The sequence below is a fragment of the Choloepus didactylus genome, chromosome 10 (genome assembly GCF_015220235.1).
Source record: "Choloepus didactylus isolate mChoDid1 chromosome 10, mChoDid1.pri, whole genome shotgun sequence".
NCBI lineage: Eukaryota > Metazoa > Chordata > Mammalia > Pilosa > Megalonychidae > Choloepus > Choloepus didactylus.
Genome location: NC_051316.1, coordinates 47,944,617 through 47,961,811, shown reverse-complemented (window position 1 = coordinate 47,961,811; position 17,195 = coordinate 47,944,617). Strand labels below are relative to the sequence as shown.

The 17,195-nt window shown below is 41.8% G+C and overlaps 1 protein-coding gene and 1 pseudogene across 1 annotated transcript; one reads left to right on the top strand and one right to left on the bottom strand.

Annotated features, from left to right (window-relative positions):
• Positions 1-1,331: 1,331 nt before the first annotated feature.
• On the bottom strand, positions 1,332-5,995 carry TMEM252 (transmembrane protein 252). Its single transcript, XM_037851237.1, has 2 exons — positions 5,665-5,995; positions 1,332-3,332 (listed from the first exon to the last, which is right to left on the bottom strand). Exons 1-2 carry the CDS (start codon positions 5,940-5,942, stop codon positions 3,098-3,100), a joined length of 513 nt encoding a protein of 170 aa, XP_037707165.1. The 5' UTR covers positions 5,943-5,995; the 3' UTR covers positions 1,332-3,097.
• Positions 5,996-12,382: 6,387 nt separating this feature from the next.
• On the top strand, positions 12,383-16,738 carry LOC119545580 (annotated as a pseudogene).
• The last annotated feature ends 457 nt before the right edge of the window (positions 16,739-17,195 follow it).

Genomic DNA, 17,195 nt, shown 5'->3' with positions numbered 1-17,195 from the left:
ATGGGAACTTGAAAAGGACATGTGGCAACTGGTAGTGACTTAACAGGATGACTCCATTCTGTTGCTGGATTCTGCACCAGGTGCTTACAAAGCATGTGGACACTGAAACCCCAGACACTTGCTTTGAGGAGATGTCCATTCCTGAGTAGAGAAGGATCTGAGAAACTGTGTGCCTTTGGAAGTGATGTAACCACAAGTAAATCAGTCTTTGGCCCATCAGCAGTTATAAACAGCAAGAGATTATCTGAGACAGCAGAGCTTAGCAAAATGCCTGTTCCATTCCAACCAGCTGGAGTCCTTATCAGTGGAAATAGCTCCTGCAGTTGACAGCCCACTTAGGGTGTGAATGAGACTAGGTCGTCATGGAACTTTATAGAATATGGTGAAAATATGGATTGTAAATCCATGTCCTCATTATCTTCCCATGTCTTTTACAATCTAGTATATGCCCTGAATCATAGGTGGGCTGGGGAGATTACTCACCAAAGACAATGTGATCAAGTAGAATCTTGAAGGATAGATGTGTGGGTCAGTAAAAGCACTTGTGAGTTTTTGAGTGGAGGGCTAAAAAATGTACACACTGCATTTCAGAACTTGAAAAGATGCAGCATAATTTACTCTATAATTCACCTTATGCTGATCTTTTGGGAGGTGGGGGGATTTGAGTATTTAAACTCGCTACTCTGAGGGTATTATAAGATTAAAATATCAGAGAGCCAGTATGTCTGAGAACTCTTCCCCTTTGACATGTGTGCCTACCGGCCACATTTGAGAGAAGAGGCTGCTTAAGACTAGGCAATGGAGGTTTCCACCTTTTCCACTTTTTCTTATTCTAAGTGTTCTCCCTAATATTCACAAAATTATGGCTCCCAATCCATCACCATTAATTTTATCATAAACTCGAGGAGGGAGAAGAGATACAATGTCTATTACCCCTGGGTGAATCCTCCAGAAGGTGACCAATGTGTTATTTATCAACCACCACAGGACACTTTTATCTGACTTGCTCAGGGGGTATTAATTGCTGGGCTACTCAGAAGTAGGATTTGTTTTGGGTAGGACCCATGCTCTTGATGCTTGATTGAGAGCACATACGTTAAAAATAATCAGTAAGGGCCTATTAATATTTCTTTTAAAAAATTAACCAGCTTATTTTCTGAATCAACAATGTTTGGGTTTGCAAAAAAAAAAAAAAGACTTATTTATCTGGATGGTGTGTTGGTTTCACATGAGAATAAAACATTGACTTATGTTCCTCTAGTGATGTTTTTCTGATACCAAAAAAAAAAAAAAAAAAGAGAGAAAAAAGAAAAAGAAGAAAGAAAGTTTAAGTACAAAATTTATTGTGGGAAAGGGATGAAAACAATTTCCTATGTAAACTAAAATTAACATTTGTTTTATATGTCACCAGTAGTTGGAAAAAACATCTATTACAAATGCAAACTCTGGACGACCACCGCAGCGATGCAACTTGTTCAGGTGGGTGAATGTGCTCTGGCCCCAAGGAAAGTTTCAGGATAAACCTCTTGGTAGAGGGATAGAAAGAGATGACAAAAGAGGAATAATAAATTGCCTTGCCAATCAATGGTCAGCTTGCTACTAGGTGACGATGAGTGACCTTCTGATCCAGTCACGTCCTTGACACTCATTCAAATCACAGATTCTCAAATTCATGCGTTGTGTGAAGAGATCAGGATTTCCTCTCATGTGGTTTCCTGCTTATTTGGCAGGACACATTTAATCTGTGCACTCCAGCAATTTCAGAAAAGAGGAGGTCACAGAGTCCCTTGGTGCCCTCATCACATCTTGACAACCCTCTTCCTTCTTTCCTTCCTGAAGGATCTGTATGCTTCCCTCTGACTGTGCTGGGCACTTCCTGTGCCCATTCACCAAGGGCTGCTCTCCCACTCTGGACCCTTCTTATTCCTCCTGGAAACAACTTTGTGATACTGAACAAGTTTACTAACTTCCCAAAGTCTCTGTTTTATGTATCTGTAAAATGGGAATAACTCTTTGGGATGGAATGAGGGTTAAATAACAAACTGCATAAAAAGTACAGTGCTTGACATGTAAAAAGCATTCCATAAATGTTAAATATTAATCCTAGCATAAACTCCTCACTTGATGGAAGAGGAAACTGAGGCCCAGAGAAATGAAGCTGAGGAGTAATCATTGGATTTTAAAATAAATGTCCTAAGTCTAAAAATGTATGCCTCTGTATTTTGAGACACAAAGAATTTCCTACCAGTGATCAAGGTACTTCACTCTAGTCTCCTATCTTTCAAAAAGATTTAGAAGATATATTAAAAACTTTTCAAGATTTATATCAAATTCTAATTCACTGCTATCTTTGTGGTAGTTCAAATTCTTTTTTCTGAATTCTGTGTATTATGAATTCCTAAGTATATTGTCTATTCAATTTAGGTCTATAAGAAATCTTACTATATGTGCTCGTATGAGGGTCCATTTAAAAATACTCATTTAAAATTTTGTATTTGAACAATTTTGAAAGCAAATATTACAGCCACTTTCCTTTCAAATAGAGATTAAAAAAAAAAAAGATGTAATCAAAATAAAATAAAATTCATGGATTCCAAGAGCAAATCTCCCAGGATATGAATTACTGTGTCACTTTGATAAATGGCAAATGGGCAAAACTATGAAACCAACTGTGAAGACACTGAGCAATGCAAAATTTAAACGACAATGACCCTTCATTTCCAGTGTACTTTCCTGTAATTATTAAGTACAGTAAATGAAGCATATATGCCTCCCTGTTTGGGGCAGAGGTGATGGGTGCGGAGTTGAATGACAGCAGAAAGCAGCTCTGTGGAGCCCAGCGCTCACCACCAACGCCTCTGCAGTCCAAAGGCTCCTCCTGGCTGGGCGTGGTGGGATCCTCCGAAATGCTCACACTCAGTGCTGACCACACTCTTCCAAGGCCCCAGCCTACCCTGGCCTCTTCTGAGCATCCCCTAGGCGAGGTCCGGTGCAGGTCACTGACATGGTTTCTTTCCCACAGTCCCTTGACTGAGTTTATTATTAGCAGCTGATTCCCGTGAGGGTGTGTCACAAGTGCTGAGAGTGTTTCCTGCCCTCAGCATTCTTGGCTTGACCTCTCAGGAGCCTCAGACGTTGCTGTGGCTGCCCTGTCAGTCACAGATGCTCTGTAGGATGGTGGAGCCTCTGGTTGGGTCTCATTTTCATCTCTGAATTCAAGGTCCATCTCTGTGTACAGGGGTGGAGGAATATCAGAGGCCTGTCCCCCTGCAGGGCAGGTCTGTTTTTCAGCATCAAGGCTCTCTTCATAAGCTGGAGGGTAAAAATCTGGCCTGGGGGACAAAGTTCATCACAAACATACATGTGTTATTTAAATGGTTAATGCCAAAGAGGCATATGTCTGTCTTTCTCAACTCATGTGCTAAGTTAAAGTGTTCAGAAACATTAATGTTGAGACAGATGTGCTTCTTCCCTGAATCACCATTTTTTTTTTTTTAATGTGCTGTTTTTCTGGCAGAACTCTTAACAACCACAGGATGCATGCCTCTAGTCCTGTTTTTCCCAGTTAGTCTAAACTGTTCCCTCTCTTTTGCTCTTTCACTCATGGGACCAAGGACTTTGGGTGTGAAGTCCTTGTCAGGGTTAGAAGACAGAGGGATCTTGACTGTGGAACTTTTCCCTACCCAGTTAGTTAGTCCATTCACATCCTTGTCCCCATTCACAAACATCATTTTCTAATCAACTGAACTCTGTCTAAGATCCTCACAGCCAGCAAGATAATGAATGAAAACCAACTGCATGCAGATCCCTGAACTATACCAGATGTGATCGTCTGTCTTTCCCACCACTCTTTCAAGTCCCAGAAGCTAGTTTCAAAGAAAGCATACATACATACTCTTTCTCAAACTATTTCAACTGACAGTTTTACACAGACATCAGTCACAGACCTTTCTGTGCCAAGAGGCCCATGGCTGAAGGAGCCACCTGTGCCAGAGCTGATGTACTCATTGGTAACCTTGCCCAACATTGCTGATTGCTAAGTCCTTCTGGCTTCTCCATCATAAATGGGATTGGGATGAGGTGGATGTGAGGAAAGGAGGTTGAGCTTGGTTGAGTTGTGTATTTATGGAGTCAGTCCTTCCAGTGCCTACAGGGAGTGTTTATGGTACGTAACCACAACAGAAAAGGGACTGCCATTTGTAGCCACAGCTCCACTCCAAATGTTATCAGGCCCAAAGCCAAATAGCTGAAGGAGCTGTCTACTGTACAGCATAAATCTCAGCCTTCACTCACAATAGCCAGGGCTGTGTCAGGGGGCACATGTGTAAAGGCACTGAAGACAGAAAGGTGAGGTCTTGCCTGGAATGATTTTAGAGGCTCCAGGAAGGCTGCCGCCTATCCCACCCCACTCTTTCAACCTGCACCCTATCCCCCTTCCCCCCGCCATTCACATCGCAGTGCCCTGAATTCTAACACTGGAGACTCATTTGTTTTGATACCTCAACCTGGGTACCCATTTTGAATGTAAATGATTCTAGGAAATATAACTTCCCAGTCTAACTTACTAGCCATTCTGAGTGGATTGAGCATCTATTAGAGGCAGAAGAAAAAAGCAGTAAAATTGGGGTGTCATGAAGTCCATAATTCACTTTGAAGTATTTCAACAGATAGCATAATATTGTGCACGTGTGAGTAAATTTAAGCTACAACCTATCAGCAATTGGTTAGTCTTATTAGTAATTCACACTCTGAAGGCAGTCAACTAATATTTATGTCAAAAAAAGTTTAAAAAGCTTCGCTCTAGAAGCATCTTCTACAATCACTTCTGTTATCTTAATTTTTCATCAAACCCAGAGGTCTTGGTAGTTAGTATAAAACTGGAAATGGGTTTCAGTTGTTATAATTAGTATCTTATTAATTAGCATAATGCAGGTAAAAAATGGACAGTAATGGGTAGAATTACTTTTATTCAAAATATGTGGAGCAGCTAAAATATTTTGGACACTCCCTACTCTTTCATAAAGTGGGTCAAAGAATTTATGGAGTCTAGTAGCTTGTACCTTACGGATGATACCTGAGGTTTTAGCCCTTAATGGTCCTGTGTTCAGCCAAGAATTAGGAGATTGCCTGACACTGACCATTAGGTTAACTAAGAATATTCTCACCTTGCTCAAGTGAATCTTTCATGCAAAGTGTGATGAGAACACCTAAAAGGACAGAAAGCTGGGTGCAGGGCTGATTTTCTGCCTGCTAGCTAATTTGTTACATGTGGCAGCATTTGATCTTGGACCTGCTTTCCTTATAATCTAGTAACCAGGTTGTGGGAAATAACTAACCATCTAATTAATGCCAACCTCTAATTAATGACAGCTCCCATGTTATAACAAAAGCACTTTAGAGTTGGGCCTTACATTGGCTTAGGTGGGTTTTTGCCAGGGGGGAGGAAATGGTTTCTCTGAGATAAATACCATTACTTCATGGTTTTGCCAGAGGAACTCTCTGGTATTATCCCAGAGTAATATCCTGATAATAAAGCATCAGTTCTAGATAAACAGCCCTGGGACATAAAAGTTGCCCCATAGTGGAATTAGAAGGCATTCAGCCTTTCCACGACTCAGCCCCATTCCCAGCCTTTCTCAGTCCCACTGGCTGCTCAGCACATACCTGTCCACTGTGGCCAAGGCCAGGTCCCCATGAGCAAGGTGTTGTCGGAGCACGTGGCTGAACAACCCTTTGCTTTCACTTGCCTGGCTGTAGGTGCTCCAGAAAATTCCACTCAAAAGGATCACAAACCCTAGAGGCAGAAGCAAATAGGCCACTATCAGGTTCCTCTGACAGTTGAACATCGAGCCTGAGGAAATGAAGAAGGCCCCCAGGCAGATTACCAGGAAACCCATCAGGAGAGCAAGGGCACAGAGAACCAGGCCAGTTCTGTTCTGCATCCCTGCTCCTTTAGAACCCAGCTCGTTGACCTTGCCAATCCCCTGCTTCCCTGCTTGCTTGGGGAGAATGCTTTCATTAGCCATCTCAGAGCTTTATATGCTCTGGGACCAACTGGCCTTTGGACAATTAAATGAAGCAGGCACTTAGAGGCTATTCATTAACCATTGGAAATAACTGTAATATCCTCAGAGGATTAACCTAAAAACACAGCATTGTCTACTACAAGAAGAAGTGGCTTCTTGTAGCTGTTTTGCTCTTCTCAGCAGGATATGCCCTCTGGCTGATCCTAGTTATTTGACGGGAGGTCCCCCATCCTTTGGTTGAAAGGGGGTCTCTTAAACCCCACTAAAAGCTAGAGAAACTAGCATTCCTTGAACAGCTGTCTTCTCTGTGGTTTGGCAAGGAGTCCTTTCCTTTTTCTTTTTCCGTACTAAAAGGGCATTTCTTTAAGGTTTTTAACATTTTTGTCTTGCCTCCCTTAATGTATCTCCCTTATTCCCCTCAACTATGAGATTGCACAAGTTCCAAGGGAAAGCTCCATGAGATGAACTCCTGATTCCTTCTTTGGTATCGACAAGAAGATGAGCTTCAGCAGGAGGGGAAGGAGAGTGCTGGAGAGATAGGTTATAAAAGAGCCTTGAAAATTTCTAGGGAAGGTTATTAAAGATAATGATACTGATGACTTCTGATTCTGGGATTGAATCTTTCCCATTGTTGGGTCCTAAATGATGTGATCCCAGGTGTTCTCGTGAACACATAGGATAAATATTTTTGCTTATTGTTCAACTATGGGTCACCATTCTTGGTTCAACAAAAATACGTGAACCAGGTCATACCCTTCCTGCCCGCAAGCAAGGCCACAGGCATTCAATCAAAGAGCAGTCCCCAAAGTCAGATATAATCATCATCATTATTGTTATTATTATTACTTCTATAATTCCAGAAAGCTGTGGAAAACTCAGGATTCCCAATTGAAAGGATTCTCTGCTCTCAATTGGGAGGTGGGTGCCAAAAACAGGTAAATAGTGGAGCCCCAGAACTATTGCGAAGTATTAGGTTAAGGAGGTCTGGCACTCTCAGTGAGAACTGCTCACCCATGAAGTTCAGTATTTTTGTTTTGGACCAAAACCAGGGTGTGAATTAAACTAGAGGTTATGAAAGATCAGGTCTAGTTCCTGTGATCACACTACAGTATGAACAAGTAAGTAACTCTATGCTTTCCCTTCCTCAGTTCAAAGAAAAGATGACTATCATCAGTACCTCACAGTTTGCCAAAATAGCTTCTTTCCCTCCACCACCTTTTGAGGAGCATCCTATCATTCCAGACCAGTGCTTTTCTTTCTTTCTTTCCTTCCTTCCTTCCCCCCACCTTCTTTCTTTCTTTCTTTCTTTCTTTCTTTCTTTCTTTCTTTCTTTCTTTCTTTCTTTCTTTCTTTCTATCTTTCTGTCTGTCTTTCTCTGTAGGAAAGACCAAGATCCAGGAGGGGACAGGAGGATGGAAGGACTCAGTTACTTTACATAAAATTTATATAAAATAATGAGCAGCAAGAGTGGAATAATAGAGAGAGAAGGAAGATTTTTCTGAGCTTAGGGGTACTTAAGGAGTTTATTTGTGGTGGGGTGGGGCACCAAGGAGAAAGGTACAGGAGAATTTGCAGTATATGAAGGGAATAGATGGGAAAGGAAAAAAAGGTATATGGAAATACAAAGGAGTACTCCTGGGAACCATGTATCTCCTTCACGAAAATTAAGAAATATTACTGAAAGATTTATTTTGAAGTTGTTTTTATGTTTGTGTTTATTATCATTAAATATATAAATTACTAAATAATTGTGATTTTCCCCCATGACACTGCTTCAGTTCTGAACCACATGTATACTGCTCTATAAGCATCATTCCCTTTGCTCTCTTGAAAATGACCTATAGTTTTACAAAAGTCTTATTACTTATGGTTTCCCAGCTATTTGTGTTATGGCATCTCCTCTCTTCCCATTATTACTAGCAGTAAAAATATTTCAGGGAAAAAGATGAAAGGAGACGTCTGCTTGTTTCAGTGATGGTAAGAGAGCACAGACGTGGAGGAAGAACTCCCTGTTTTTCATCAGACTTGAAGGGCAGAAACCCAGGCAAAACAGCAGTTATAATAACAGAAAAGCAAGCCAAATACTCAGAACTGGGGAAAAATAAAAAGGAAACCAATAAAGAGCCAGTCAAACACCAAGAAGTGGCCTTAAAGGGTCAATTTCAAGAGAACTTTGACCTCTGGCTGGGCTTGCCTGCACTCCAAGCCAACTCTTCTTTTCTTTCCCATCTTGCCACTACCCATCCCGGATTACGGGAGCAAGGGGCCAATAATATTGACTCCATTTAAAAGTGGGGTTAACTGATGGGAAGATGGGCATCCTCAGTAGGGGGTGGTGGTGAGGATGGACAGATGCCCACACTCTATACAGAGAAAAGTTACGGGACCCAGTGGAAGCCAAGCCAAAGCCTTCCTACCTGACTCCCATCCCCTTTACAAGAGAAACACTTAGAAAATGATGCCTTACTTTTAAACCAGCTTTTTAAAATTTAGTCTTAAAATTTCAGCATCAGCAAAAGTGTCTGACTTGTTGGCAGGAGGTATTAACGTTTTATTTGGGTGACAGCCAAACTATCTTAAAGCATAATCACTTTTTCAACACTCTATTCCTTTGAGCATAACAGATCCAAGGAGGCTGTTCTGAACACTGAGTTCCAATCGGCCTTCCTGCTCACGTCAGAGCCCCCTGAAGCCTCACTTCTCTTTCAAACTGGTCTGTGCAATAAGTAAATACCTCAGAAATTCTGACAGCCCTATGCACTCGAGTTTTTGTTTACTGGGAGCACGGGCCAATACCCTTCTCTTGAAAACAGGAAACACGTTTTGGTCTGAATGAGAAGTAGATGGGGACTTTGGAAGGAAGCTAATGGTGTGCAGAGGCTTTGGCATACGAGAGGCATAGGGCCAAGGTCTGAAGCAGAGTGGCCAGACTTCAGGTCACTTCGCTGTAGGAAGCAAGAGGTGGAGAAGGTGAGTTACATGCGTAACAGATGTCACCCCAGGCTGATTTCACGGTGGTGATCAGTGAGTGATTTCTGGATTAGCCTTTCACACTTGAGGGTTCACTGAGCATGGCCACTTCCTCCTCCTTCCTCGTTTCCTTAGCTTTTGAGCTTTTCCTCCCACCTCTCCTTTGCCCTTCCCTCACTCAGGGAGATGTAAATGAAAGCAATGTTGGGTTGGCAGACAACAAATAGCTCCTCAGAAGATACAGGGCCATATAGGATAGGGCAATGTTAGAGCAACAGGCAGGGCTCACACTCATTCTGGAAGGAACCCAGTAAGTGTCCAGGCCCGAGGACTCTGAGCAAGGCCACGGCCAGGCTGGAGCCCAGGAGGCACTCAGCTGGAGTGCAGAATTTAAGGGGGTGCCAAGAATCTTAGTAATCTAGATAAATATTTTAAAGCCATGTTGTAAAAAATTAAATTGGCAAACTGCAGCTCTTGGGCTGGCTGCCTGTTTCTGTAAGTAAAGTTTTGCTGAGGAAATTGGGTCATGTTTATGGATCATACAAGAAGACAGATTCTGTTCTAGAGAAGGCTCACCTTCTGTTTTAATACACAAACAAGCCAGAACAGATTTAATTTCTTTGTGGACCCTTGGAAAACTGAAACATATTCCTGTGGTCACTTCTGATTACAGTGGAAGCCTCGGGTTGGGGCAAAATTTTGTCTTAATTTCCGAAGTGGATTCCGTGTCCTACCTCATGAAATTTTCATTAATATTGATCTTCTCTCCACCCCTGACTCCCATTTTTAATACTCTTGAATAGCTTAAATGATAGCACAATTACATGTTCCAGAAAGATTTGGAAGAACTCACAAATCTACTGGAGGCTCTTTTTCTCCGAACTCTTTTGCATCTCATTTTGAATGAATGCCAGATATCTTGGGTAGGACAGTAGAGACTGAGATAACTAGCATTTATGCCTGGAAACAGCACTCGTCTTCCAGTGTTCAGCCTTCAGTGAGAAGGACTGAGTCAGTCCAGTGGGAATTGGAACCGAGTTTGGGTTTTGTCATTACTATGGTTATCTTGGGTGCACTACTGTTAATCTGTGTTTAGGGTGAAGGTTGGAGGGTTTATCTCAATGTTGGTCCTCCACCCTCAGCTTCAGGCCTTCACTGTGTACTTTCACCTTACAAGGTCTCTTGCTTCACATTCTCTTCTTTACCTCAGCTACAGGTGGCTATTGCTTGTTACTTGATGCTTGCTAGCTGGGTGGTGGAGGCAAGGGGTTTCTCTGTTGCCCTGGGCCACCTCAGTGTTAGGCAGGCCCTGAAATCCTGGGTCTTGGAGTGTGGGGGCTTTCTCAGTGGGCCTCCCACTCCCCCAGCACTAGTGGCCTGTAATGGTCCAGGCTCCTGATGGTTTCTTGACTCTAGCCTAGAAGTAAAGGGATTTTTTTTTTTTGCCCTCTTCCTAGCTCAAGGGGTTTCACCTGTGACCTGGGACAACAGGGTTTGCTGACCTTACCCCAGCTGCTTAACAGGGTCCTGGTGGCGTTCTGACACTTTCCCGTAGCAGCAGCCATCCCCTCTTCCACGCCTGGGCCACCTCTACCAAGGAGGCTTCGTCGTTCTGACTCCAACCTGACTCCAATCTTTCTCATTAATTCTTGGTGGAGGTCATGCAGAAAAGCCTAGAAGAGAGTGCAAACTGCCCAGTGTCTGCAACTCTCATGTTTGCCTACATTTGGCATTTAACAATTCATCACAAATTTTAGCTAAATTCTTCTTACCTGCTTCTGCCTATGCCGTCACAGTTGAGCCAGTAGCTATTTCCCAGCTTTCTTGGAGGGACTTGTCTTTCCTTAGATTTCAGACTACTTGGTTAGTCTCTGATGAACTCAGGAAAAGTTATGGTTTTGTAATTTTCAGGATTTTTCTTGTTTTAGAGTGACAGCAATGCCCTTTCCAGGTTTCTGCATCCTAAGCAGAAGCAAAACATCCTTAGCACCATTTTTTATGGGTAAATTTTGATTATTTTTCAAATTCTTCTAATTAAGGTTTTCTTTTCATTTTGAATCCATTTTTGTAATTTAAAATTTCCTAGAAAACATTCCATCTATTTACCTACCAATTTTCTTGCTTCGAATATACATATGTAGTATTCAGTTTTTAAATAACCTCTGACTCTAGGTCTGTTACCTTTCCAATTCTTAGCATTGTTATGAGTGTTTTTACTCCTTTTTCTGGAGCACACCAGCCAAAGCACTCTTAAGTCTTTTCAAAGCTACAGGCTCATGTACTAGTCTTTTCCAAGAGCCAGGTTTTGGTTTACTATTCAGGCCTTTGTGCATTTTTAATGGTTTTGTTTTGCTTTATTAGTCGTATATTTTGTCAACTTCTCCTTTTATCTTTAGTAAGTCCTTCAGTCTACTTTTAAAGGTTGTTTTTATCATTCTTTTTCTAGTATCTTCAGAAAGAATGCCTAATTTATTTTCAATCTTAATTGTTTTTTAATAAATACAATTAGGGATACACATTTTCTTCTATTGTGTCACTTTGACTCAAATCCCACAGGTTTTGATGGCAAGCTTCCATTGTCATTCATTTCCAAATAATAAATATTTTTACCTAATATTAAAATAAACAAAAGATATGAACAGTTAAATGATAGAAACAATGTTAATAGCCCTTAAATAATGAAAAGATGTTCAACATCATTGTAAACAGAAACAACAATTAAAATTACACTAAAATACAATTTATCATCAACAAAACTGGCAAATATCTAAAAGTCTGACAAAAGTTATGACAAGTCTGTTGGCAAGGTTGTAGGGAAAAGGTACTCTCATGTGTTGCCCGTGGGAATATGAAATCTCTCAAAATTACATTTGCATTTCCCTTCTGAACCAGCAATAACACTTCTGGAAATCTATTCCAAAGAGACACTGGCAAAAGTACAAAATTATATATGCACAGAACTATTCATTGTGACAGCACTATTTGTAATAAAAGACTGGATATACTAAAATCTCCCTGACTAAGGAACCAATTGAAAAAACAAAGGCACACCCACATAACAATGTTATAAAACTGCAAAAAGGAATGAGTACCGTATTATTTTACAATGTCTATATTCAATGAGCCCCAAGACATACTGATAAAAGGCAAAATTAAAACAGTGTTCGCAGCGTAGAAAGATGAACAGAAGAGCGGCTCTGTTTCCAAGGTTCACCCGGCACCACTCAGACTTTCACGCCTCGGTACCACGCGCATCGCGTGCACCACGCACGTCACGTGCGTCACGCACGCCGCTCCACTCGGGGAGTTCACCCCGGCGCCGGGGAGCTCCCCGCCTTTTTCGGTGCATCATCTGACCCGGAAGGTAATAAGCTGTGATTCTGGGCTTGCTGCGCTGCTGAAGAAGGGGGCTGTGCATCATGGGTCTGGCGTCGCTCTGAGATGCCGCGGCGCCTCGGGCCCCTGGGTCTGGTTGTGCTCGGCTTCCCGCACAACCAGTTCGGGCTTCAGGAGTCTGCCAAGAACAAAGAGATGCTGAGTTCTCCCAAATCCGTTGCACCGGGAGGCGGGTGCAGGCCCAACTTCACGCTCTTCCAGCTGTGTGAGGTGAATGGCGCACAGGCACACTAGCTCTTGGCCTTCCAGCGGGCAGTGTTGCCCGCGTCCAGCGAAGATGCCCCTGCCTCACGACACACCCCAAGCTCATCACCTGTCTTCCCGTGTGCCGCCACGACGTCGCCTGGAATTTCGAGAGGTTCTTGGTTGCCCCGACAATGTGCTCAGTGCAGGTTCAGTGGCCGATTCCCAACCGTGGACATTGAGCCGACACAGAGGCCCTGCTGTCTCAGGGCCCCAGCTGTGCATACGGCGCCCCTGTCGCAGCGCTGTCCTTCAGTGAGGTGTGTGTGTGGGAGGTGGGCGTTTCATCGATGACGGTGTTTCCTCTAAGTGTGCATGGGACTAATACCCGGGAAGATTCCCCAAGACGGTGCTGGTTCTGTCCTTCCCAGCCTTTCCACTCCCAGACCAAGGTGAGTCCTTCCACTAATAAAGTGACGGGTGTCAGCTGAAAAAAAAAGGGGGGGTGGGGGACAATGTTCGTGCCTCTGTTTTCAAAAACGAAACAGAGGCAACGGTAAAAGAGACCGAGTTGGAAGGTAGACTTTACTGAATGTGCCTTTTAAAAATAGTTCTGTTGTGCAGCTCATTATCAAGACTTTGACTTTTATTTCTAGAGAGATGGAAGATATTGGGGGGGTTTGAGCAAAGCAGTGACATGATCCATTGTATATTTCTAAAGGATAGCTTTCCTTGTTATGTAGAGTGGTATCAGGAAAAAAAAAAAAAGATTAAAAGCTACTACAACAGTATATGTGAAAATAATGGTGGTTTGGACCAGGATGCTAGCATTGCGAATGGTGAGAAACAACTGGTCTGATTTTGGAGATACTGAAGACGTTGATGGCAGATGGGCTGACGGATTGCATGTGAGGTGTGAAACAAAAATGGATGCAAGATGGCTCCTAAATATCTTTCACATGATCAATTGAAAATATTGGGTTGCTTTTATTGAGAGAGTTTTTAATGTTAATTATAAAATTAAAAGGTTGTGATAAATGCTTAAAAAGTTTTATTAGAGTCCTGTACATGTTTTTGCATAACAAAATTAAACAGAAAAAGCCATTTGAAAAAACAAAGGAAAGGAACCTAACTCTCCAACAAGTTGGTGTCATACCATAAAGAAAAAAATTATGTTAACTAAAATTAAGATGCAATATTTTGTCTTAGTGGGGAGGATCTAAGGTTTAAAAAAAACTACAAGTAAATTCTAAAAAAAAAAATCAGTCATCTTATTGTTAGTAATAATATTGGCTATTATTTTCAAACCATTACTGTAAAATAAACTGAGCATGTTAATGTCAGTATGGACCAAGATTTTCAGCGTAAGAGGAGATGCAAATAAAATCAAAGAAAAATCTGTATAAACTTCAATTTGAATTAAACATCATTATGAATTCATTAGTTATTTTGCTACTTCTGATATAAATTAGTCCTGAAAAGGCTTTTAAAAGCAGTGACAACCCAGTAGCAATGAGCACTTATAGTACCCAGATTGTGGTCTCTAGATAATATTTCCCACCAAAAGAAATGAAGTATCTTGGCAAAAATGGCTGATTGTAGGTCTCAGACAGGAGACCTAGAACCTGGGACTTAAGATCTAACCAAAAAGGAAGGACGCTGGCAAAGACTCTTGGGGTTATGCCTAAGAGATATAGGAGCCAACTTAAAGGGGCTTCCACTAGCTCAGGGTTTCTCAGCCTTAGCCCTATTGACATTTGGAGCTAGATGATTCTTTGTTGTGGGGACTGCCCTGTGCGTTGTATGATATTTAACAGCAGATGCCAGCAGTGCCACCCTTCCCCCCTTTACTGCTGGAAGTATCACATGCAGCTCAGTCCACTGGGCACTTTGACTTATTCCTCATAGGGAATTGAAGGGTTTGAATAGATGTGCTAGGCTGCTGCTGTCCATTGTCTGGCTCTCTTATACCCTATGCTCGCTCCATTGGTAAAGACAGACCATTGCTTTTCTTGTTTAGAAAGTGCTGACCATCCTCCTTCCGGTTCTCCTTGAGCAAGAGGTGGAGGCATTTCTGAGGGGGTTGGCAAATTAACCTCAGTGGTAGGGTATGTGGCTATTTCCTCACGGAATTTTCCATTCTCCAATAGGGCCAGATTTTGCTCAGTCCTGTAGATACCATTTCCATTTTAATAAGGAGATCTTTGTTGCCAAACCAGTTTTACAGGGAACCTTTTCTATTCCCCAGGGCATAAAAGGCAACTCAGTTCATGGGGTAATTTCTCTCTTCCAGTAAGGGCTTCAGTATTTGTAAGTGTCCAGTTTACTGCTGGGAGTTGGCTCCTTAGTGGTGAATTTGGGCTTATCTGGGAACTTCTTATACCAAAAGCCCATGGGTAGGTGTTTACCTGTCCATTTGGTCCAGAGGCTCCAGGAAACAAAATTTGGAGATGGTGGAAACTTCTAATTGTAAGTCTCGTCCCTAGGCACTAGTAGGAGAGCCAAAGTAACAGCCTCCTTTTGTTTATCTAGGCTAGGATGTCCTCAGTAGAATACCCTTGCCGAGTTGCTGGTGGAAGTGCAGGGCAGGCATCAGGTCCTGTCAGCAAAGCCCATGTGCAATTGCAGGGCTATTGAAGTACCCTGTAGGCAGCTGGGGAAGGGTGTGTACTATTGGCCCTCAAAGGTGAAGGTAAATTGTGCTCGACTCTCCTGTGAAATTTTAACTAAACAGAACATGCTAGCCAAATCTGTAACTACAAACCCTCTCCCCATGTTGTTTTGAGCATCATCCTTTAAGGTGATGATGCTTGGCAGAGGTGCTTTTATAAAGGGAACTGTCTTGTTTACCTCTCTGTAGTCTACAGTTAGCCTCCTCTCCTTAGTAGCAGCTTTGAGCACAGGCCATACCAGGGAATTGAAAGGCGAGTGGCAGGAATCAGTACTCCTTTAATTAAGTCAGCTGTGACAGATCTTAGACCTTCTATGCCTTGACTCAGCATGTACTACAGGGCATTTACCACCCGAATGATGGGGAAGATTAACTGGTTCCCACCAGGTAGCACCCACCAACAGTGTGAAAGCCTTAGGCCTGTTCCATGAGGATACCTGCTAACTGAGGAGGTCCATTCCAGGGGAAGTGGGGGTAGGGGGTGGGGTGGGGACCAAGCAGTACAGAAGCATCTCTTAGCAAAGCTGAGCCAATTTTCAGTAGTTAAGCCACTACACAGAGGCCATCTTTGACTCATTTACCTAACAGCTGTTTAAAGCAATTACTGAGACTTTTTACATGGAGCAAACACCATGTTAAAACCAAAAGTCATATTGCCAGAACTTCAGCATATGAGGGAGACAAGAGGACTGTGACAGGCCCAGCAATTCATGATGCAGTCCTCTAATTTATTGACCAGATAATTATTGACAAGGTCTCCTCCCCCCACTGTATTGGTTAACCCTGTGCTTCAAGTACCTCTGGAACTTTAGTGTACCAAACTCTCTTACCTTTGCAGTTGGTATCTTTTGGCTTCTTTTTTCTTTCTGCTTTTATTTCTCTGTTAATCCAATTCCGTGTTGCAGGAACTCTTCAACGTTTCAGATCTCTGAATGTAATTTTTCTTGTTTGGCGTTTCAGTAGAATTAAGGGAAGAAGAGGAAGCAGATGGGTATGTGCTTTCTGCCAATTTGATCCCAAATGTTTTCCTAACTGTATAAAGAGTGAGTGGATATAATGTGCAAAATTAGGATCTCACTGTATACATAGTTTTGTAGTTTGGCTTTTTTTTACTAGGTCCACAAATACTTTTTGAAAATAATATTTTTAATGATTGCATATTTTGTAAGCATTTTATGGGATTCATAATACTGGAGAATAATTATTATTTTTCTTTTATTTCTTTCCCACTAAATGATAAGGTTGTTGAAGACAGAAAATGTTGGCTTTTTAGATCCTTAAGACCTAAAATGAAATGTCTGGCATGTAGTAGCTCTATAAGTGTTCCTGATTCAATCTGTTTTTTTTTTTTTTTTTCAGTTGATTAGGTGAGGACCAAGACAGAGACTTAGGAGTTGGGTAGTGAAGCCAGGAGAAGTTGATTTGGGGAGACGAGAAGACTGTATAAAAAAATCCCATCTTTTGATTTTCATCCTCTCACCTACTTTTTGGCTGCTATTACGGAAGTGAATCCTTAATTAGGTTGGGATATATGGATGTTGCCATTTTCCTCCCTCTTATTAAAGCTCTAGAAACAAGAACCTATTTTTGGAACCCAATGTTCCTGTCAACACATACTGCAATATGTATAAAATATTTCTGAGAGGATGTGTTTCTAAGTTCCAGGTTTAATAAGAGTATAAAGATGGTATTGATCTACCCAAGTTGCTATTTACTGCCTCAGAAAACAAGTCACTTTCTCTCTTTCAGAAGAGGAACTGAAGTTATGTCTCTTCACAGCCAGAAGTGTAATCAAGTGCGTGAACACACCATGGCAGTAATCATCAACTATCAGGATAGCATGATGTTAAAATTATTAGAAACCTTTTCTTAAAGGTGTTGTTTGAAATCCAAACACAAAGGCACAGTACAGCATTAAATTCACATAGGAGATTTATCATCCTCTAAAA

Coding starts and splice junctions, on each gene's coding strand:
- TMEM252 (XM_037851237.1), bottom strand. CDS start 5,942: ATGCAGAACAGAACTGGCCTGGTTCTCTGTGCCCTTGCTCTCCTGATG. Junction 3,333..5,664: donor GCCTTGGCCACAGTGGACAG/GTATGTGCTGAG, acceptor TTTGTCCCCCAG/GCCAGATTTTTACCCTCCAG.